General features: G+C 51.6%; 1 protein-coding gene across 4 annotated transcripts in view; it reads left to right on the plus strand.

Annotated features, from left to right (window-relative positions):
* Positions 1 to 7,677: 7,677 nt before the first annotated feature.
* Positions 7,678 to 23,128, plus strand: part of Sur-8 (leucine-rich repeat protein shoc-2) — a 108,769-nt gene continuing 93,318 nt past the window's right edge. The window contains exon 1 of one of the 4 annotated variants that reach the window (XM_077643110.1): positions 7,678 to 9,161. In XM_077643110.1, coding sequence (XP_077499236.1) covers positions 8,904 to 9,161 — 258 coding nt within the window. In that variant the 5' untranslated portion in view covers positions 7,678 to 8,903. The remainder of the gene's footprint in view (positions 9,162 to 23,128) is intronic. The other 3 variants (XM_077643108.1, XM_077643109.1, XM_077643106.1) reach the window with 3 other exon arrangements.

Below are 23,128 nucleotides of genomic sequence, written 5' to 3' on the forward strand. Positions count from 1 at the left end.
ACCGGTAAGATAAAGCTGTTGTACACTTTTCTCTTGAGGGAAATTGGTAACCAGCTATTCATGATCTCAAAGAACTTGGAAAATGAGCTCCACCCCATTCTTATTCAAGTTATCTCCCTCTTATGATCCGGATCAGCTGTCACTACCTGCACTAAGTAGACGTACTACTTTACCACTTGCAGCACTTCGCTACCAATCAGTGTGAACTGATGTTCCCTTGCTAGACTGTTGAACATTACCTTGGTTTGCTGCATGTTAAATTTTAGACTAAGCAATCTGCTCTGCCTGTCTAACTCATTGATCATGCTTTGCTGTTCACCTCCTGAGTGACTCAGCAAGGCAATGCCATCAGCAAATCGCTGATTATTTAGGTATTCTCCATTTACTCTTATTCCCAACTGTTTCCAATCCAGGCCTCGGAATACCTCATGTAAGCAGGCGGTGAATAGCAGTGGCGAGATCGTGTCTCCCTGCCTGACGCCCTTTCTTATTGGAATTTTATTGCTGACTTTATGGAGGACTATAGTAGCTGTGCAGTTGCTATATTTTAGACTAAGCAATCTGCTCTGCCTGTCTAACTCATTGATCATGCTTTGCTGTTCACCTCCTGAGTGACTCAGCAAGGCAATGCCATCAGCAAATCGCTGATTATTTAGGTATTCTCCATTTACTCTTATTCCCAACTGTTTCCAATCCAGGCCTCGGAATACCTCATGTAAGCAGGCGGTGAATAGCAGTGGCGAGATCGTGTCTCCCTGTCTGACGCCCTTTCTTATTGGAATTTTATTGCTGACTTTATGGAGGACTATAGTAGCTGTGCAGTTGCTATATTTTAGACTAAGCAATCTGCTCTGCCTGTCTAACTCATTGACCATGATTTGCAGTTCACCTCCTGAGTGACTCAGCAAGGCAATGTCGTCAGCGGATCGCAGATTATTTAGTTATTCTCCATTAACTCTTATCCCCAACTGTTCCCAATTGAGGCCTCGGAATACCTCGTGCTTAGACTATAGCATGGCTGGAGGGGGAAATTCAGTGTATTGGTGCCCTGTGCTGGTTCTCGACCCGTTCTCGGTGTGTTTTGAACAGGGCTGTTTCATTTGAGCTTGCGGTTATGCGCCTGCATTGGGACACCGAGGTCTGTATTCGTGCAGTTCCCAAGCGTTTTATTCACCTTCCTTGAATGGTGGTCACACTTTCGTGCGGTAGGGCGCACAATGCGCGTCACTCTTGCGTACACTAGTCGAGCGATGCGCTAGACAAGCAATGAAATGGAGGGAAACAATATATGACGCCATACGTAATGGGTTAATTCCCGCATATGCGGAAGGTCATTCTCTGCTTTACATTCATATATTGCCGGAAAAAAAAATTCAGGGGGCACTTTGTGGACCTAAAGTGCGGTGACGCGAAAGCCTATACCTCGGTGTTGCTGTTTGTGTCACTGATGTGTGGTTGAGATGTTAATTAAGTACACAATTGTTTGTCAGTCTTAAATGCTGGAGACACTGGAGGGCGTTTTGGAGGCATCCGTCTGATTCAACGCCTTTCCGCAAACACACTCCAGCGTCCTAGACAAGGAGAACTGCATATGCGTTGGCAGGAAGCAGCGTAGTCGTTAGCATGCTCGGCTGAGGAACCAAATGATGGTGGTTCCAATCCAATCGTGCACTAAGATTCTTTTTATCCAGTTGAAAAGCTGCTTATGCTGCAACTATACCATTGTCGCATCATGCCCCCGGATTCCCCACTTAGTTAATTTGTAAGCTTTAAGTGAGTAACTCGCATTCAGCAGCAAGCTAGCTATGCCTTGCAAGCTAAAAGTACTGACCTTTTCCGGTTAAAACCGAATTTTGTAAAGCGAATTCGGCGTACTTTTATCGGTTTTTTTTTTTCGGTTTAAACCCAAGAGTCCAACCCCTATGTATAGGATAGAGACTTTGGCGGGGAAGGTACCTAATTTTGGCGAGCTTCTTTCTAGTGTAAATGCGGGGTAGACGACGGGTTCTATACAGCCCTCTTTGAGACTTATTACAGCGGACAGAAGTTTTTTCGGAAGAAGCACTCAGTCGGAAGTCGCCTGTCTAGCCGATGGTCAGCGGCTAGACGGGCCACAGGCGACCGGCTCGCGTCGCCTTCGTCGCTCACGTCGCCTTCTCTGGAGTTATTGCAGCAATCATCGGGAAAAATTCCGTACTTACGGCGTCTCCGCACAGTGATGCTGACCTGGGGGTAGGTGGCGGTGGCGACCCTGGTGGTGCTCGACTTCCTGGACTGGCCGCAGCGACTCTATAATCTCTCCGAGGGCCGCTGTAACCGCAGCAGGCTCAGGTCGCCAGCCAAACGTCACCATACCCAGCTCTTGCTGATGTCGCGTGGATTTCTGCCACGGCATTTCCCGCCGCCTGTAGTCACCGTCCTTGTACCAGCTGCATGCATGCGGTGTGCCGTGCCTCAGTGTGCCATCTACCATCCCTTGCATGTGCCCCTACATTGCCACTCGGAAATCAGTCTCCTCTTGATCTGATCAGTTCGTTGCGAGTCCTCCTCTGCCTCTCCCCCGTTCTCCGACCCCTGGTTCCGAGCAGTGCTCCTTTTAAAGGGCAGCAGAATTCCGAGTCTTTAAGCCTGGACTCCATGTACGCGAAAACTCACGCGAACGCGAAGGCGACGGCGGCGGCGACGGTTGGCGTTCGCTCCGTCGCTTGTGGGCAACCTCCATGCAAGCGAAGGCGGCAGGCGACGCGAACCCGCGACGTGCGCAGCGGACTCCGTGCTTTGCGCACTCAAGCTTATAGAAACACGCCCGTAACCTCTCTCTCCCTTAAAATTTTGTGAGTGTGCCTCATAGTCGGGGCCAAAGGAATATTTCCTCTACGGCAGCGGTGTAGCGGCAGTGGAGATAGCCAAAGGCGTGCTTGCGGAGACGAAGTCACATCACGGGTTCACGGGGGAGGTGTGCTTTCGTTCGGTGCCTGTGCACTCCGGCTTAGTAAAAACACTCCTATAAACTGTCACCGCAGTTTGATTGTAAGTGAGCAAACTATAATTTACCAGTGAGAATGCGCGCCGCGAGTGTTTCTGCACAGTTGGAGCGCAGCGGCACGGTGGATCGAGCGCCGGTACCCGCGGCTCGACACGCATCTCTCCCTGCAGTACGCCCGCTCGCGTGGCCCGCTCCAAATTCTGTTAGCCCTCCGCACCCAACAAGTAGATTGTTTTAATTATTTAAATCGTGCGGGTCTGCCTCTCAGCTACAAAACCAAATATTTTCTCGACGGTGGCGATGACCAAGACGACGGGCGGGTTTCGTGAGATGTACCCGTGAGAAACCGTACACAAACCGGAAACGGCTTTGGGGGGCTCTGGTTGGCCAGTCGCGTGGGGGACTTCCGGGCGACGAGCGAAATTTTCTGTGGGTGCAGATCCGAGCGACACGGCAAGCGACACATGCATTTTGCTTCGCGCGACGGCGTCGCTCGTCGCTTGCCGCCGTCGCCTTCGCGTTCGCGTGAGTTTTCGCGTACATGGAGTCCAGGCTTTATGCTCCTGTATTGTCACAATACTTGTCCTCTCTTGTTCGCGTGCATTGCTACGGTATGATTTGCTTCTGTTATCAGGCAAGTACAGAATCCACTTTTCCATATTCGTCTGGTTAACCTCCCTTTCTTTCCTCCTCCTCCTCCTCCTCCTCCACTTTTCCATTGCTAAGTTCGTTGCTCGCCTGTCTTCTCGCCTCCCGGATAGGCAGAGAAGACGCGCAGCCTTTGTGTACATTCTACCGGAACTGGACTGAGAGTGTAAACGCACGTCATTGAAGCCGCAATGTTGGAACACCGAGCAGGGTCACGTCCAACGTCTAAACATTTTCTTGCACGCTTGTCGCTGAACTGTTCTGCTTTCCTGTTTCAGCCCATTCGTGAATAACTTAGCCGCTCATAGAGAAGCTATTACGGAGTGACGGAAATCCTCGGTGTGCCACACAGGCTGTGCAAAGAGATGGGAAAAGTCGCTGTCTGCTTGTCTCGCGATATTACAGACACGGGCATACGTGTGTTAGCGAGACTGGAATAAAAGGTGTAGACCGTCTGGAGATTTTCCGCGGTTGGGATCTTAGTTGCTTGTGTAGTAATGCTGTTTTATTCAGAAATCACTATTCCGATATGGGTAAACCCCGAGCACGATCTCGGTGTCTGTATGCCTGCTGTGTTTGCGGGTTTGTGTCAAGTGAAATAGAAATAAATCAAATAAATACCAGCAACTGGTACTCGAACCCGCGGCGGCGCGAACAGTTCAGCTTCGCTGGCCACTGCGCGAGAGCATTAGGGTATCGCCGCAGCCGAACATGCCTCGTGCTATTATTACCTGCAGCGCACTCTTGCGCTGTGCATTGCACGTTGCCCTTTTCATCGATTAATACTAGTGCCAAACTAAAATTCGCGTTTTGAGCTATGTGACCATAGTGACACAGAGGTGTGCGCTGTATGCCTCGCCGTTGACAACAATGCTGCAGAAACGCCGCACTCGAGCATAGGCAGGCCGCCGGCGTACGCTGGGTAAAGTGGCATTGGCGATGAAAAAGTTGAAGATGCCCATAACTGGCTCCCTGGGTCAGTGGACACCTCAATCGTGCGTTTAGGTATACATACCTAGGCGGTGGTGTCCACCGGCGAAAAACTGTTCAGTATGTCGCACTTAGCAATGGAAAGCCGCCTGCCAATTTTTTTTTTTCTGCAGCATCATTCTCTTTCATCAGGTGCTGGCGATATGCTTTTATTTTGCAGTTTTTCTCCTCCACTGCATCGTTCAATGCATACAGCTCAGATGCTGCTAGTGCAGTTTGCTGGGGATGCTTTATTGGACGCAACAGTGAGTATTGGTTTGGTGTTGTTTGCTTTCATTTATGCGGAACAACGGCAGTGGACGCCCACATCAAGCGCTGGAAATCCCAATGCAGACGTCTTCTATGCTACCTGCATTCCTAGAGAAATGGAATTGCTGTTGCTCATTTCTGCACTTTTTTACGGCGTCTGGATGAGGTGCTGCTGTAGCCTATTTTTGGACGTTTTCTGACGACGCCTATAAAAACACACATTCTGCACCGTCTTGTGATCCGAACATTAGACGAGCTATATATGGCCGATTTAAGGTGTTTGGAGCTAGAGCCGGGTTTTCACTGCACATTTTCTAGCCGTTTTGTGCCGTTCCGAATAGCTGCCTTGAGGACGCCTTCTATCTCATTTTGGGCTACCTGGGCATCACTACTGTTGAAATGCATACTGGGCACAAAACGGGCCGTGGCTCCTAAATACAGCTGCACGAATTCTGAACGTCGCCATGTGGAAAAATCTCGCGCGTCAGCAGCAAGATCAACGTTCGTGTGGAAATCAGGTTGCGCATGAAAAGTGTAACTTTGCAGAACTTTACTTGTACTTTATAAAATATGAATGCATGCATATATTGGGAAGGGAAGGCTTAGCCCTGTGGTAGGGGAACGGGTCATTATAAAATATAATGGAAAAATTGTGTTCAGGTAGCCTGGCTAATTACGCTTTTTGTTTCTAAGTGGGCGCGTATACCCTAGGTTCCCGAGTTTGAAGAAATCGCAGTTTTCACATACGCCATTTCAGTAAGCATTTCAGTAAGCGGAGCTCAGAATGCTTTGGTAATGCAAAAAAGTCTCTCTTTTTTTGTGCGTAGCACCTGGCTTAAGCATTGTAGCATCAGTTAAATTGTTCTAGAAGCGATTCCTTTCTGTACACTTGTGACAGCGGTAATAGTACTGCGTTCTGCATGGCGAGGCGGCCTTCGCGTGCATATGCGTGCATTGCACCGAGTTCATGTTTGGGACACATTCCTGACCCTGCAGTATCCTGTGTACGCGATCCAAACTAAAATAAATGCGCGCAGCACGGCAGAGCGAACCGCTTGTCACATAAACCGGCGCTTCGGTGCTGCGCGCGCCGTCTACCAAACACAGGGGAGGCGGCGCCGCTTAATGTGAAATGGGCGGCGAGGCCGACGCCTACTATGCACAGCAACAGCGCCCACTAAGCGGCGCGCATTTCCGCGAGCATTGACCTACTTTTCGGGGAGCGTAAGATTTACTATGCTCCCTACCTCTTCTCTTCCCCACCCCAGCTCTCCCCCTCGTCGCTCGCAACCGGCGGGAGCATCAAGTCAGGGACGCTCTCTCTGTCAGATTTTATTTTCCTTTAGCCCTTCCCTCTCCCTCTCTATTTAATAAAGCGCCGCTGATGCCGCCACCGACTTAACATTGCAACCGTAGCGGAGCAAAATCGGACGGATGGCCTGTCGATTAATTTTGCATACAGCGGTTGAGTTTCACTGCCATTCCTTTCCAGTGTTTCGCAGAAGTTTCTGCAAACGCTTCGTAACGAAAAGGATGCACGCCTCTGCTGTTAGTACGAAGCTGTTGCGTGCTCGCTCGTTTTTTTTCTTTTTCGAAGTGCTTTCCCGTCTCGCGCAGGTTCTGTTATTTGCCGCTATTGCTCGCGCCGGTAAGGGGAGACCGGGGAAAGGGAGAGCGACCGTGTGACCTAGTGGTTGGCGCTGCGGGGAGTGAGGGAGGGGCGAGGCCATCTAGGGTCTGCGGACCCCGGGCAAGCCCGGGGCCCGGGACTCAGCCCGGACCTTGGTGGTGGAGGCGGGGCCCGACCCTCGCGCGGGATTCGGCCATGACAGGAGGCCGCGTCGTCTGCTACGAGCTTTGCAGCAGACGCCTCCGGCACACTGTTAAGTGCTCCAGCGGAACGTGCAGGATGTTGAGTCATAGAAAAATAAAGGATACGGCAAATTCATAGAATGCCTCAGAAAATGCGATGCTGTGTAAGGGACCGAGACGTCTCTTCGAAACGGTAATCCACTCGAGTCCCGAAAAACCCTGGCCCCGGGCCAGGGCTAATCGCGATCGAGCGCGCCAAATTTAAATTTCTGGACTGTCCACCAGAGGGGGGGACTTTGCTTGATTGAGTGTTACCGTCGTCTTGCATACCTCGGAGGTTAATGTACTGGGCGTTATATTTTACAGTGCAAGGAGTAAAATGGATGGGAAAAACCCACAAGCATAAGGCGAATAACGTATACCGCTCTTTATTTCTGTAAAAAAAAGAAACGCATTACTGACAGCAGCCTACTGGCTAACGACAATTACTATAGTACCAGCTGGCGCGTGGTAGAGCAGACATTTCTTTTCGGAAACGTTGTAAACTACAAGCAAACGGCTGCAGAGATAAGACACATACGACCTCACCGGCCTTCGATAACACGCCGTGTCACATTCCTAGCAGTACGCAAAAACCCGGGAGTGCCGGTGCCGCAATATCCTGCCGCCCAGAATTCAATTCCTTACCCGATGCGAAGCGGCTAGACGGGGCGTCGTCTGCAACAACTGCAACAGCGGAAGTTGACTGCCGTTAACCGGAAGTCGAGACGACGTCAGCGAAAGCAAAGCGACGTGACTTGCAGCGATGCGAACTTCGAAGGAGCCGGGCTTCGCGCCGACCGCAGCTCGTAGGCCTAGACGAGACCTCCGCGCCCGTGGTTGAAGCCGCGGCTCGACTGAGGTGTTCGAATTTTGGCCGCGCGGTGTCCCTGCCGGCAGCGGCGGGCGGAGGCCCGGGCGATCCCCGGGCGTGACGTAGCGGCCCGGGGGCCGCCGTTTAGTGCGCATCGGCGACTACGCAGCCGGACACTTTTTCCTGCGTATGGCCGCGGATGCGGCTGGCGGCTGCAACGAGGGGATGCACCTTTGAGAAAAATTCGGAGTTCGCAGGTAGAATTTGCAGCGTACCTTGCAGCCCGAGGAGCCTCAAGTGCAAAGGAACGCCCATAGCGCCCGGAATGAGCAGAAGCATGCGTAGGTGAGGTGCAGCGGCCAGTTTTCGGCACGGTCCCTTTGCAGCGCCCGGCGTTGCTTCCCCAGGGCCACAGCTATGCACAGGCTCTCTTCGGAGTAGGGCGTACTCCTGCAACCAGGTAGCGCAAGTTGTCTAGGCCTAACAGCGGACGACGCACCGCAGCTCCTAAATGCTTTCGAAGCTTAGCGGCTAATGTAACGGCTGTGTCAGCGTTTAAATTGTGCTTTGTGAAATAGCAAGAACATTAAGAGGAATTACTGGTGGCAGCAAATGTTCTGCCACAACCGCGCAACGCGTAGACAAGATTTTGCAGAGCGACCCGACTTTGGTTTCGCAAGCGCTTGAAGCGGCAAGCTTGCATCGCCGTCAGCTCTCCTCACCCCAGAGCGAAGCCGTGCATGCGCCGCGGCGGGTGGTGCTCGTCAGCTGACATCCTCGGCGGAAGTCTGCGCCGCTTTTCGACGTCGACCCCTGACCAAAGGCGTGAGACTGACGTTTTATTTAGGCGACCAGTTTTCTGCCCGCACGCGCGCGTTGTCAAAGTCGCGCAAAGTTGTGCGCGCGCGATCTAGCCTCGACTCCAGCGCATCCGCCTGTCGTCTTGCCAAAATCGTCTGCAGCAGGCCCTGGTCGGAAAACGCGACGCCCGACGTCGAAAGAAAAAGGGTCCACGACCGCCCAGTTTCTCCGCGGCGACTTTCGCCACGATTTTAGGTCTTTCCGCGCGGCGTCCCGTGCCGGACTTGGGAACAAGTTGCCGAAGAGTTGTTTCGTGGCCGGGAGGGGGGAGGCCAGAAAGTTTTCTCTCCTAACCTCGGCTCCAGCGATTCTGATCGACGACGAACCAACCAACCCCACGCTGCTGCTGTGCGTGCGTGTGTGTGTTTTGTGCGTGCGTGCGGTTTGTCGGTGCGGCCCCGACGCCGGTTGAATGGGCCTTGTCGTAAGAAGCGCGTAGCGTAGCGAGGGGCTGCGGGAGAGCGCTGGCCCGATGCTGACGTCCGTGACGGCGGCCGCCGAAGCATGCGAAAGCTGTCCAAGTCCAAGAGCGGCGGCGGTCACGACGCGACGGCGCTGCGCCTAGCCAGCTACCGGGGCGAAGCGGCGGCGGCGGTCTCGGTGCCGTCGACGGAAAGCCCTAAGGTTAGTCCTAGCTCGCCCGAGGACGACCACGGGGGAAGCTCGGCGGCGGAACCTGTTGCCGCGGCGGCGCCGGCGGAGCACCAGCGCGGCATGAGCGGGCTCGACCAGCCGTCGACCAGCCGGGGAGACGCTGTCAAGGTGCGTACAACAACCCGCCGGCACGCGCCGTCGCCACTCCCGGAGCGCGGACCCGGTGTGCTCCTCCGGGGTGTGGGGGGAGATCGTGCGTGTGTGTGTTCGGTGTGGATCTCGTGCGTTGCCCTCCCCCTCGGCGCTGTTCATCGATTGTTTGATGCGGGGGCATTAGCATTTCGTCGTGCGCGCCAGCGGCGGGGGGCCGGCGCTGTCACGCCGCCGGGTTCCAGCCCCGAGAACACGCCCGCGATCCGCCGGTCTCGCGAAGGGGAGCCGCCGATAACGTCCGGGGCAGGTGTCAAAACGAGACGCTATGATTTTTTTGCTCCGACAGGAAGGCCTGTCTCCGGTTTATGTGTGTCCGACAAAGCTGACGAGTGGCTTCGTGTGGCTTCAGCGCGATGGCTAGGGCGATCCGAACGTCTCTGAGATCATTCGTTGACAATCTGGTCGGGCAGGGTGATGTCATGTCCCCGCAGATAGCGACGACACAGAAGCCGGTCTGTGCTGGCGCCGATGCGCTTAGAATACGCTCAATGTCTCTCGTTCTGACCGTATTCACGAGACACTTGGCGATAGCAAAGCTGGAAACTTTGGCGTAGTGTGCATATAAGTGCACACTAGTTCACGCAGTGTGGTGTGTGAAGTTTGTCATCAGCTCTATGCTAATGGTATTAGTGCTTCTGGCTGGGGCGCGTAGCGATTCCACTCGCATGTGAATGTCACTTGCACAAAAAGGACAAACATTGATTGCTGCACTGCTGTTCACTTGGTCGATGGTCAGTGCAGCTCTCAAATTTTGGTTCATTGCCTTGATTCGGTGATTATAATTAGAAAAGGGCATTCACTTTGGCATTTGTTGAAAGAAGTGGTGATTGAGCGGCCATTGCATTTATGTTGCAACCATGTGTCTGTGTTTCACACACTGTTGAATGATAAGGCTTGCAACAAGGTGCGCACATGCTGTCAGTGCTCCTTGTCTCACAGGAATGTCGGTGTTTCCACTGTTTTCATTTATATTGAACCTGCATGATTCCAAAACTGGGTCTGAGGCATTTCCATAATCTTGCAACCCCTGTGCGACCACTGCACTAGAGCAAAGCAAACTGCACGGGTTAGGCTGGGGTTAAGGTTACAACAAAGGTGTGAAATCTGCTTTACCTAATTTTCTTTTTGATTCCATTCTTTGCTGCACCTGGCAACAGCATTGATAGCGATCCTCTCTGAGTTGGAATATTGCTTATCTTTGGGGAACAAAGCTTATGGCGGACATCTGGTAAGTCTGCACTTCTCTCGACCAAATGGTGTCACGGGCTGCAGTTGTCAAAGCAGCTTATTGCTGTGGTGTTATTGCAGCACGCAGTTCAAAAGAATCTCTTGCCGTTCATGTGTAAGCTGCGCTTATTTATGTATTTATTTATTAAAGTACTGCACAGGTTCCAGACTTCGAACATTTTTTGAGTGGGAGAGGTTACAGAATTTCGAGTCAAGATGTGGTACAAATTTTATAAGCACAAAACTCAGCAATAATAATAGAAGGACTGCAAACAATAATGAAGCATGCAAGAAATATCGTATTGACACACAAAGAATGACAGCAGTATACAATAGTTAATGCGTCGAATCAAGTTCCACATGGTGAGTGCATTCTATGATGAGATATTATGACTGCATGAAGGTGGTCAATTTTTTAAAAATCTTAATGGGTCATATATGTTGTATTAGAGAAGTGTTATGTGTTGCCTTAGCTACACCCAGCATTTCTTTGATCATGCGAGTTCTTGGTGGAGAGGTGTAGTAACGTTACTCACTGGGACATGCAAGCACAGAACACTCTGTGCTTTGCTTGAGGTGTGATCACGGTGCTTTCACTTAAATGTGAGCCTACCGCAGAGTACCTAATGATGTTTTCAGGTGTGCTTTTCTGAGCTGGAGTTTTGAGTCATCACGCACAAACTGACAACAAATAACTGACGTTGTGTTTCATAGTGTCTGTCCGACTTTGTTATGTCCTGTTTTGAGAGAGCGGTGGTGCTTGGAAGAGCCCTACTCAGGCTATTGATTCAGCGAAGCCTTTATCTTGTGGAATTTGGGAGATAAAGCCAGGCGCGGTGTCTCTGCCGCCGATATCTCTCCTGCGAGCCACAGAAGCTTAAAGCATGGGTGTGCTGATGCTGACATTGTGACAGCGTCACTCCCGTCAACGCATTAACTTTGTGAAGTAAACATGAGGAGAATGTAGTATTGCTGCCTTGATGGATTTTGAATCACTGCTGCTGGCTGTAGCTATAATTTTAGACTGATGAGAGCAGACTTACTATTATCTTTGTTGCGGGAGGGCTAGTGCTGGTTGCTGTTCGTGCTAGTGAGGTTATCATTTGTGGATGTCTCTATATGATCAAAAACATGTGACATAACTTGCACCTTTCAGTGGATGTGCTAAGCTGTGATTGACATCTCACGTGGATGCTGCGAAATGCAGAAGGCATAGCAAAGAATTAAGCATGTGTAGTTACACAAGCTGCAGGCTATGTTACACTACTCTTGAAGAGGCTAAAATTCTCAGTGTAGCTGTTTCTTGACAGTAGCTGTGTGTGATTACTTACATTACCAGCCTTGATTAGTGATTACAAGAAACTTCGCTTACTACATGCTGTTGTTAGAAAAATTTGCTCTTCATTTTTTCTTGTTGTTTGGTAGCTTACTTTTTTTATTTGCTGATTCCTAAGTATGAGGTCTGTTCCATCTGCACGGTGCTTGCGGTTTTTCAGCCACACTTTGACCTTGCCTTGCCGGGTAGTTTTGTTGACGAAAACAAGCAATTTCTGTGACTCAGTCTATGTTGCAAAGCGTGAAGAGCTGGAAACAACATCTGCGCGAAGAATCTCTGGAACAGCTTGTTGCAAGTGACATTGAGCCACACCGAATCTGAAGCACACCCTTTCGGTCTGATGTTTGCAACATTTCATAGGTACATTTAGGGAATCGCTAACTGTGCTGAAGCCGGCCGAATCTAACTGATCACGTATTAGCAACACAGTGTCCTTTCACCGCATCATGAAACTGGGAAGATGCTCCTTATCTCTTACAATTTCCGGGTTCAGCACTGGCACATACCGTGAGGGTTATGCCCGTCTGATGCTCTAGATTGTGAGTTGAATGCCAATAAGTTTTGTAAGAGTTAGCTAAAGTATCTTTTGGTTCAACATGGAAGGTTTTCAACCTAGTGCAATGGAGAATAGTTCTCCAGCTGCTCTAGACATCATTCTTACTGTCGTGTTGCACGAAACTAGCTGTACTTGACTGCACCCAAAATGGGCACATGCATGTTATGTGACTGAATATATGTTACTTGCGGCTTACGTGTTCCAAAGCTTGTTGAAGGTGCACCTTTTCACCAAACACGAGGGAGGGAGTATTGCCGAAGTAAAATGCAAGAATTGTGCTTTTGTCAGGGGCTTATCTTAAATGAGTCTGTGCTGTGGGGAGCCGAGATATATTATGCGTTGTGGCCATTTTATGGTAACCCTAAGGGTTCAACTGCATACATGCAAGAGACTTGCAGGCATGTTTTATTGTAATATTGGGTAAATTGCAAAATTGCATGTGGGGTGATCTTGTGCTTGTCTCCGCGGCCTCATACACTGAAAGCTTAGAACTGTTGGCAATGGCTGTGACAGGGCTTCTTTTTTTTTTGCGTGGTTTTGTTGGGCTTCAGGCTGTAAGTAATGGAAGTGACAGGCTTATTGCGGGCTGTTCTGTTGGCCTTCAGAGCTCAAAAGGTGAGGGGATTGGGGAGCCAGCGCCTGAATGTGAGTTGCTAGTTCGTGCACCGGGATGCTAGCGGCTTCTGCTTGTGTGTAGGTGCAGAAATGCTATGGCAGGGTTACATATAGGGTAACATTGGCATTTGTAATTTTAGCAGAAAACTATAACGTGCACAGAGATCGTATGCTGGCTGCAAAGGCCACATTTCAATAATGGTGATACAGAAAAGACGCTCATGTGCTATGCAATGTCAGTGCATGTTAAAGATTCCCCCGGTAGTGTCGCTCATAGGCCGTGTGTATAACGTTCTCATGGTAAGTGCACGGGTCGACTGAAGATAGCTTGCACGAGATGGGCCACACATTGCTTTGCTTTACCGTGCAGGCAGGAGCAGCGGATTAGAGAAACGTGCAGGTTCTCGCTCAGGTCTTGATTCGCTAGCACTGCGGTTCCTGTGACTCCTGTGAAAGCCATCTACCCTGAGTGGTTGTAGCTCTCAGCTGCTAAACCCTGGGTACGATCCCGGCCACATTTTGCCCGAGGCAGCTGGAGGTTGAAGGATTGCTGGTGATAGAAATTAATCTGGCTTCTCTCATTGTGGCATCTAAAAAGATCCACCAAATGATCCTTTAACGGTACGCTGCATAGAACTCGAAGATGCATTCTCTATTGTATCTGGGCCATCGAAACAAGTACTCCACTTTTGGAGCCCCAAACTTTCACCCGGTTCTGTCATGTCCACCATTCTTGTACAAAAATTTTGAATATTGAGAAATTGTAAGGTGCTGTTATGGAAATATTCAAGGTAATGGACCATTCTTCTGGTGTGTAGCAACATCTTTCTTTTAGAGTGTTCCCATCGCTCGCATCGAGCAGTGAAGACTGCTATAGAAAACCAGTGGGGAACACTTTTGACGATAGCAAAAATCTAAGCCTTCTGAAGGGAGATGTGCGGTTATATTGATTGTGATGAAATCTTGCAATGTATGAAAAAAAAAATCTTCATAAGCTCTTTCCCATTCAAAAGTGCTTTTGTCAAGAATTATTGGCTATGATTGTCACAAAACGTAACTGTGTCACTTCTAGTTTTTTTTACACACGCGCGCAGGTCACCGGGCTTGCCTCGAGCAGGCTTGGTGCTGTGAGGACACGGCTGTTGTTGGGGCGGCTCGGTACTTGTGGGCACTGCTTAGCCTTCTGCGTCTATCCGCGGCACCTGTGACGTCCTGATTCAAAATCAAGAAGAAATGGCTTGGGCAGCGCATGTACTGCGAAGGCAAGATAACCGCTGGTCCCTAAGGGTAACGGAGTGGATTCCAAGAGAAGGCAAGCGTAGCACGGGGCGGCAGAAGGTTAGGTGGGCGGATGAGATTAAGAAGTTTGCGGGAATACGGTGGTCGCAGCTGGCACGGAACAAGGTTACTTGGAGGGATGTGGGAGAGGCCGTTGCCCTGCAGTGGGCGTAACTGGAGCGTATATGGTGGCGACGCATGCAGTACCTCAGTGGCTTCTGGGCGTTATTTTTGAATGAGTGTTCGCAAAAGTCAGGCTACATTCTGCATGCTTCGCCCTGTGCAATCAACGTCGCTGAGCATGCACTCTCAGTCACCATGCGGGGTGTGTGGTGAAGCAGTAGCCACCTGTTGCGAACACCGGCTCGTCGTTGGTCTGCGAGCCCTTTCCTGTTCACTCTTTCCTTGGGCGGAGGCAGAGGAGCCGCTTTTGTTGTCCGAAACTTGGGGATGCTGTGGATCGCAACGAGCGACGGTGCATACGATGGCCTGCTTTTCTTTCGCCTAACTGTCGAACCACGCGGATTCCCGCCATGATTCGAGGGCGGTCGCCGGCGGACCTCTGTCGGTGAGCAGCTCGCGCGACGCGTTGTTTTGCTGCTTCTCAGCGTTAGGTTGCCACGTTTGGGTAGGCCAGCTTGAACATTTCGACACGGACGTAGAGAGACAGTCAGGACCGATCGCTATAGTCTGCGGAGTCCTGATCCCAATGCTCATGCTTTCCGTGGAAAGACTAGCGATGAGTCCTGGTTGTCTTTCAACGTCCGTGTCCGAGTGTTCAAACTGTTCTATGCCCAAACGAAATCGCACCAAGTAGCCCATAAATGTGTCATTCTGCAGGTTGCCACGGTTGCGATGCATGGTGGGAATGAAAAAATGAAGTTTTTTCTTTAGGAAAGCAAATGGCGCAGTAACATTCTCTCTTAATTCTCGGCCAACAGCTCAACCGCGCCCGTGATTGGAGGGAGATGTGAGAGATTGAAATAAGAGAAAGAGGCACTGTGATGAAGGGCTCCTGAGTGATTTCAACCTCCTCGGGTTTCTAACAAGTACTCGCATTGCGTAGAAAATGCGTGCTTCTGCACGATACGCCTTCATCGAAACGCAGTCGCCGCGGCCGGCGACATCTGTTGCCTTGCGTCAGCTCCATGCAAGGTGATAACGCTGATAATTATTCTGGTGCAAGCGCAGCTGCAGCCTCCACTACATTTTTTCTTCCTTTCTTCTTTCACTCCCTTTATCCTTTCCCTTACGGCGCCGTTCAGGTGTCCGCCGAGATATGTGAGACGGATACTGCGCCATTTCCTTTCCCACGATCCGGAGTTCCCGGATTCGAATCCGACCGCGGCGGCCGCGTTTCGATGGAGGCGAAACGCAAAGGCGACCGTGTGCTGAGCGATGTCAGTACACTTTAAAGACCACCAGGTGGTCGAAATTATTCCGGAGCCCTCCACTACGGCACCTCTTTCTTCCTCTCTTCCCTCAGTCCCTCCTTTATCCCTTCCCTTACGGCGCCGTTCGGGTGTCCGCCGAGATGTGAGACAGATACTGCGCCGTTTTCTTTCCCCGACAACCAATTTTCCTTTTCAGCTGCGGCCAAAGAGCGCCATAGAACAAAGTGTTCCGCTCTACTCAACGCAGTGTCTTGCTGTGTGCAAGAGAGAGAAACCATGCAGCATGTATTTCTTCAGTGTGGAGCCCTCTGGCCGCGAGGCCACAAAGCGATCCAGTGGGCTATGGGGGTTTAAAAGTACCTGGGGAGAAGGAGCCAGATTTCGTAGTGGACAGGGGTAAAAGAATAATAATTGGTTTTTGGGGAAAGGAAATGGCGCAGTATCCGTCTCATATATCTTTGGACACCTGAACCGCGCCGTAAGGGAAGGGATAAAGGAGGGAGTGAAAGAAGGGAAGAGAGAGGTGCCGTAGTGGAGGGCTCCGGAATAATTTCGACCACCTGGGGATCTTTCACGTGCACTGACATCGCACAGCACACGGGCGCCTTAGCGTTTTTCCTCCATAAAAACGCAGCCGCCACAGGGGTAAAAGAAGATTGGAAGATTGCGTGAGGGCAACGAGGAAGCATTTAAGCTATCGAAGCGAGGGATCTGGCATTGTGGAGCCCACGAAGACGCGTTAGAAGTCACACTTACTGGATAGGCGATAAATTCCACCTCCTCGATGCAGTGGGCCTGCAGTAATGGAGGAAAATAAATGTGTGCGGCAGCGCTGATTGGTATGTAAATGTAATCTTACGAGAAGAGCTTGCCACGGCGACTCATCATTCCACTTTTAAAACGCGCTGGACCCTTACACTTAAGCAATCTGAATTGAGTAAATTATTGAACTGTACTCCTAACTCTTCTTGTCGCACGAACAGAGTGGATGGCTGCGCTCAGCAATACGCAAAATAGCTCACGCGAAGTTGACCACTCTAGATCTTGGGGAACTGTTCTGTTCACTATAGTCGGATACAAGTCAAGGAAAAAGCGGATTGTCCCTGTCAAAGGACCCCCTTCCGGCCAATGGCGTCTGCCGATTCTCGTGAACCTGCTAGCGTGGGTAGCAAAACTATGCAGGGGATGGCGTGACTACGCACAGAGGGGGGCTGTCCCCAACAATGCAAGGAGGCTGTCCCCTTTCATCTGCCACTCCGTGCATTGTCACTCTAGCAGCTTCGCGCCCGACTCCTTTGACTGGAAGGGGGTCTTTTTGACGGGAAAAATCCCCCTTTTCCTTGACTTGTACCCCCGACTGTAGTCGCTCAAAAGCCGATTCGTGCGGGGTCCGAGCGCGCAGCCTCGTGTGGCGCACAACTTTGCTCATACGCGAATAGCGGCTGCCCCCGCTAACCATTTCTTAGCAGTTTTTAAACCAGCTTTTTTAAACCGCGTCCTTTAAACGGCAACTGCAGAGGTTTTAGAATTTGACGAGTGAAACTTGCAGGTAAATCGTGCGAACTCCTTTTGGGCTGGTATTTGAAACGGTGACGTAATCACCGATTAAAATCGCGGTCGCCTTCAAGCTTCTCCGTAGCGCACAGCGCCAAGTGCATGATGACGTCATCTACGGTACCGATATATTTCCAACTCATAAATGCTTAGTTGGAAGAAAACCAACGCCACCGAAGGCAAAGCCCGTCAAGCGTTGTTTGGCGGCATTCAACGACGCACGGCAGGGTGTGGATGACGAGAGCGGAAATTTAAAATATTACCTTCCGTGACGTCACACCATGCTTCTCCGCACTCCTCCGGTGCTGTGAGGAGAAGCATAAAATTGAATCGTCCATTATGCCGCCATTTTCAATGGTAACGCAACAAAAAGACGGCATGCTTTACCTTACAGCCTGTATAGATCTGAATCCCTGAATATCATCGGAAATATCAAAAACTGGTGCAGCTGCCCTTGAAGGAGTGGAATAGGCTTGGCCCGCGTTGTGCTCTTGCGAAGTGGCGCAGTGAAATGCCTGGCACAGCACTAATCCTGTATAATCCACGGTGCGGTCGAATCATAGCCATCAGACTGCAGTGTGTTACGTGCCCAAGTACATTTTTTTTTCTTTTAGAAATTCCATGATGGCACACCGCTGCGGGGGAGCACGACATCGTTCGAGATAGGCTGGCTACGTGAGAACAATAGTGTTTGAAACAGGACGTCGCCTGCAGTTTTCGGGCTAGTGGAGCTGGTGTAGACCTTTGCCACCGGGTACACGAAGATGGCGACGCAGCACCCTCTGTGGACTGGTACAAACCGGTTCCGCTGCCGTTTGCACCATGCTGTAGCACCAGGCGCGCACCGCAGTTCAGCCAGCAATATGGCGGCGCCTAGGGAACGCCTATTGCGAAGGTCTCTGGAAACTATGACGCGCATTCGCTGGTACGTGCCACGTGTTGGCGCGGGACAACCGTGGGTCGGATTGTCTTCCAAGAGGTATGAGTGGGATGAAAGGTGGAGTGTGCAGAGGGGGTGCCCTGGTGTTGCGCCTCACCAGCAGTGGTAGACTTGGTAGACTCGGCGTACAGGTGCCGGCGTTAGGGGGGACTAGGACACCGCGTTAGGTTTCCTTTGCGTTATGTATAAGCATATCCGCGTTGAACCACCCAGGAACATAGCTCTGTCAGCGCTTAAACCTTGGCGCTTTGAAGATAATTAGGATATGTGTGTTGTACGTTGAACAGGGTGAGCCATTGCTCTAAGATGAGGCTACAATATCTGTTTGTATCAACGAAAGTGTCATACTGCGCGTTCCATTTTATTGTGCTGCTGTTCACCTTTTTGAGCTTGCTACTGTCGTTATTTTGCGGCGCATACAGCCATCGCTGTGTCCTTCTGAGGCGTACGCACCAAGTCCACGGTTCTAGTTCGCGTCATGGGAAGATAGGCACGTCATGGGAAGCCCCATGGGAACAGGCAGAGAGGCTCTTTGAACCTGTTTAAAAGCGCCTGGAAACATCAACTGCCCATCGAGTCACATCGTCCGTCTCGGGTCTCTCCAGTGTCCGTTCTGCTTGAAGACTGATCTCTTCCTGTGGCTACTAGCAAGGCTATCGTTGTGGGATGTCGACCACGTCGGGTTGGCTGTACTCTTCGCGAGATGTTTGAAGCGGCACACCGCCTCGTGGGACTGTGCTAGCAGTGTTATATACAAGTTTGTTCGCTCTTTCCGCGCCTCGTCGTACGCCAGTCCTCCTCAGCTCATCCTGCGCGTCTGCAGTGTTTCCCGCGCAGATGGGTGCCGAGCGGTCTCGTCGACGGGTGGCGGGTGACAAGGGTTTTCAGACTCGTCGTAACGACGCCGAAAGTATGTGTGCGTGCGTGCAGGGGAGGGAGGGAAGGGTGGTCTCGCTTCCAGGGCCCTGTTACCGCCTTGCTGCTTGTACGCCATTTTCACGTGGCAAGCTCGCTGCCCGTCCACGACCGGCGTTTGCTCCTTCTGAGATGCGGGCTCGTGAAAAAGCCCACCGCACAGTGGAATGCTGACGTGTGAGCGTTCTCGAAGCGGTCTGGTATGCTGTGACTCCTTCGGCGTCCCGTCGTTGCCTCATAATGGCGGTGTGTACAGTCGAGGTGAGAAGTTTGGCATTGAAAAGCGTCAGAAAAGAAGGCACAGAACTGATTGATAAGGGCCACGAGTCTTAAGAGGCATGGCTTTGCGTGCTGATGACAGGAACGCGGCGAATGGCATCTCAAAGTTGTGCTGGTTAAGGGTTAATACAGACGTTGTTGTGTGCAGAAAGGTGTAATAAGTGCTTCAACGTCCCGAATTGCCATCCTCATACCCTGTCGTCCTTTGTGAGAAGTACGCCGTCTTTTTTGTACGTGCCGGTCGCGCTGAGGGAGCCTGCTAGCCCTCGGTTTTCGTCCGCCCGCCAGCTTGAAACATCTGCGGCTTCTAATTTGTTCTCACTTGCTGTAACTTGTTGGCAGCCATAAGCTATTGCATTGACTGAATGAGGTGGTTCCTACTGTTGTTGCCAGCAGCCAGGTGGTTATGCTTTCGTGGTCCACGCTTTCACATGTCTTTATCTTCTTGTTATTTCGTGTCGGAAGGCATATACGCAGTGTTAAGGAAACATTTCGCACGTTATGTAGAGTGTGGGCATCTGTTGTGGCATCGTTGCCTAGCGTGATTTTTGATCGTGGAACGGGCCCTATTCAAGGCCGAATAACACGACGGACCGTTGGCCCTCCGAATTGGGCGTCACGTGACGTCCCCCTTCCGGTCCGTCTGGTTCACCCTTGGCCAACAGTGTCTGTGAACTAGCATGGTCAGGTACGTTGGACATGCCTAATTCGCTTACCGCCACGTGCAAAACTGAAGGTTGGAGCAGTGGCGATAAGCAGATTAGACGCGCGCTCGCCCTTTCTCCCTTCCCCGGCCAGGCGCCATCCTCACGGAGCGGAAGTGGAAGGTCACGTGACGCTTGGTCCGCGGCCAACTGTGCGTCGCGTGAAACGGCCTTTAATGACAAGTCAGACTACTGTCCGTGCGGCTTCCCCCCGGCTGCGGACTAGTGAGGTACAACGGCCACAGATGTGATGGCTTGCACTAGCTGATGTCGTAGTGGCGCCATCTTGGGAGCCAACAGCACGGCGAAAACTAGCGAGTTTTTTTTCTATTCCTCCGGTCGCCACCTGCTGTGATGTGCACCGATGCTTCACCAGGACGCTTGGGATGGCTTGAGTGAGCCAGCTGTAGGCTGTCGAAGTGTGCGCAGGGGAGGGAGGGAGCGAGAAGGGGCAGTAACATAGTAAACTTAATTTCGCCTACTGCTGTTCCAGGATAACTTGTGCAAGGCGTAGCCGCACCTTCCGTTTTGTCGTGTGGTCCGGACTGGGCTGTCTCGAGCTGCCCACGCCGTCAGCTGAGCCGTAGTGCAGACGAGCCGAAACTCGATCATTACGGTTTCGTGATTGCGGGCGACTTGACATATGTCGTCGCAAGTCGCTCTAGAGTGCGGCAAATGTGGCGGGTTGTTGTGAATGATGCTTTTTTTGGTGGAGGACTCACGCCTCCTGTTTTAACGGACACGCGCTGTCTGTGGTGCCCGCTCAAGTCGCTGAGGCGAAATCCGGACACAAGGATGCGAAGACTGAGAGAGAAGGCATGTAGCGTGAAGCAAAATGCAGAAAGTGCCTAGAGTCACTCAGCCTGGTCATATTCGGAGACCACAGTGGAACTCGACCGATATGGGCCCCATTGTTAGGCTGCGCTCCGCACCGTTGACGCGTTCTGGAAGCATTTCATGGTGCGCCCTCTGGCGCTGGAGTCTGGCGTTTGCGAACACGGTTTGCTATTAAGATTGCAATGGCCGCTGGATTCTGGCGTTGCGCCTGTGTGCTGTCCTCGTGGTGACAAGAAAGTGCTGGTTTGTAAAAAGCGTTTAGTATTTTTTTTTCTGACACCTGCGCCTCTGTGACGCGGCGGGACGTGGCGGACATCGAAACGTGTTCTATAGTGGTTGTTTCTTGGCAGCAATCGTTCCAGAAAAGTAGGGTTGTACGGTGGTAACGAGCCTCGAGTTCTGTGCGGAGAGCGCCCTCTCTCTCAGCAAAGAATAATATTTCGGGTTCGTCGGTGTGTGTTGCACCGGAGCAGCGCTGGGCTAGCCGCAGGGCCTGTCCGTTTAGTTTCAGCATCGGATATGAGTGACTGTGTCTTGTCTTCCTCACTCTGCATACCATTCCGGTGCATCGTCCCGTAGCGTGTCTGCAAATGCGCGACAAAATTTTTTTTTCTAGATTTACATTGGTTACTTTTGTTCTCTCCAAACTGTTAACTAGCCAAGGTAAACATCATAGGCTGATTAGAGGAGTCAGGCAAAAGGTCCAAGGCAGTTTGCGCGCACACATGCACTCCTGTAGGGCTCCCAAAAGGTTTTTGCTGTAACACTCGGGACCCCGCTCCACTTTTGAAAACCCAGTAACCATCCGACCGCAGAAGTTCGTGACGAAGCTGCGAAGGTCGTGCGTGGCATAACACCGTGGTCGTGGCTGTGTTCTTGGGGTAACTATTTTATGTTTAATTTTATATTTGCGTGTCTCTCTTGAGTTAGCGTGCGTAGCGCCGTCTTTGACGACAGCTACCTGCCTCTTACGTGTGTGACACTAGCGACCCATCCCTGTTTCCGCAGAACAGCAGCGAGCAGTGGAGAACCTTCTGAAGTGCCCCCTTTACCTCTTGCAACTTCGTAGTTGGCTTGGCTAACCACAGCCGGATTCCCCCCCCCCCCCCCCTTTCCTTGTCTCTTTAATGATTGTCCCTATCATTTGATATTGACGCATTGGACGAACTTCGGTTTGTGCCCCTTGGCCATCGCAGGCCTGCTTGGCCTGTCATGCGAGTAGCGCCCGCCCTGCGCCATTTTTCATCTCGCGTTCCTGCTTTTTTCGTGCTCTACACTTTGATTGGATTCTTCCTATCGGCTCGTCTAGCTGTTCGCGTTAAAGGGGCTCTGCAACACCTGAGGAAAGTACATGAACTGTCTCATTCGCTATATCTTCTCTCGTCACGAACACCGGAGCCAAATAATACTTAACAAGGTGATGGTTCGGGCTACTGGGTATGCGTTATGATCCATAGCGCAGCAACGAAACAGGGGACAAACACAAGCGCTAATGTCGCAGCATGCTGAACTTCTTCGAGCACATTCTCATCTGCTGAACTCCCTAGAGCGAGCTCATTTAAACTTCATCTGAATCATGAACCACCTTTGCAGCCTGAGTGTTCGATACTGGTTTTGCCCCCCGTGGGGTGCAGCGGGGTTTGCGACCGTCTTCCAAGCACACACCCCTGAGGAAGCCGGGCGCCGAGCCGGGGGGCGCTTGTGCCCATTTTTGCCGGTGGGTGGCCGGTGGTGGGTTCGAACCAACCACCTTCCGCAGCCGAGGCGGACGCCCAAGCCCCTAGACTACGACTGCGGTTGTGTTTGTCCCCTGTTTTGTTGCTGCGCTATGGATCATAACCAAATAATACGCTTGCACACGCAGCAGGGAACCCTCAATAGCGTCCGAAACTTGTCGAGTCCTTTCCGGCGACATTTTCATGCTCGCGCCCTCCTCCGCACGCTCCTCGACCAGGATTTAAGCCATGTCCTTCGGGTCAGCTGCCGAGCGCCATAACCACTGGGCCAACGTCGCGGCGGCTGAATTCAAGTTGACTGAACAGCGTCTTCCTGCACCTCTGCGATCTCCGAAGGTGCGGCTGACTTCTCTCCTCCCTCTCTGTTGATGTCACGTGGTCACTCGTGTCGTATCGTCCGCTCTTCCTGTCCTGGAGCGATGAGTTCGCGGCTGTCTCCTCTCGTGAGGCAAGACGGACGCAGGTCTTGGAACGTTTCCATCTATAGGCATAGTCTTATGGCCGTGATGCTGACGTCGGCACTTTGACGTTGGTCGCGAAAGAAGGGTTTT

This window comes from Amblyomma americanum, chromosome 11 (assembly GCF_052857255.1).
Source record: "Amblyomma americanum isolate KBUSLIRL-KWMA chromosome 11, ASM5285725v1, whole genome shotgun sequence".
NCBI lineage: Eukaryota > Metazoa > Arthropoda > Arachnida > Ixodida > Ixodidae > Amblyomma > Amblyomma americanum.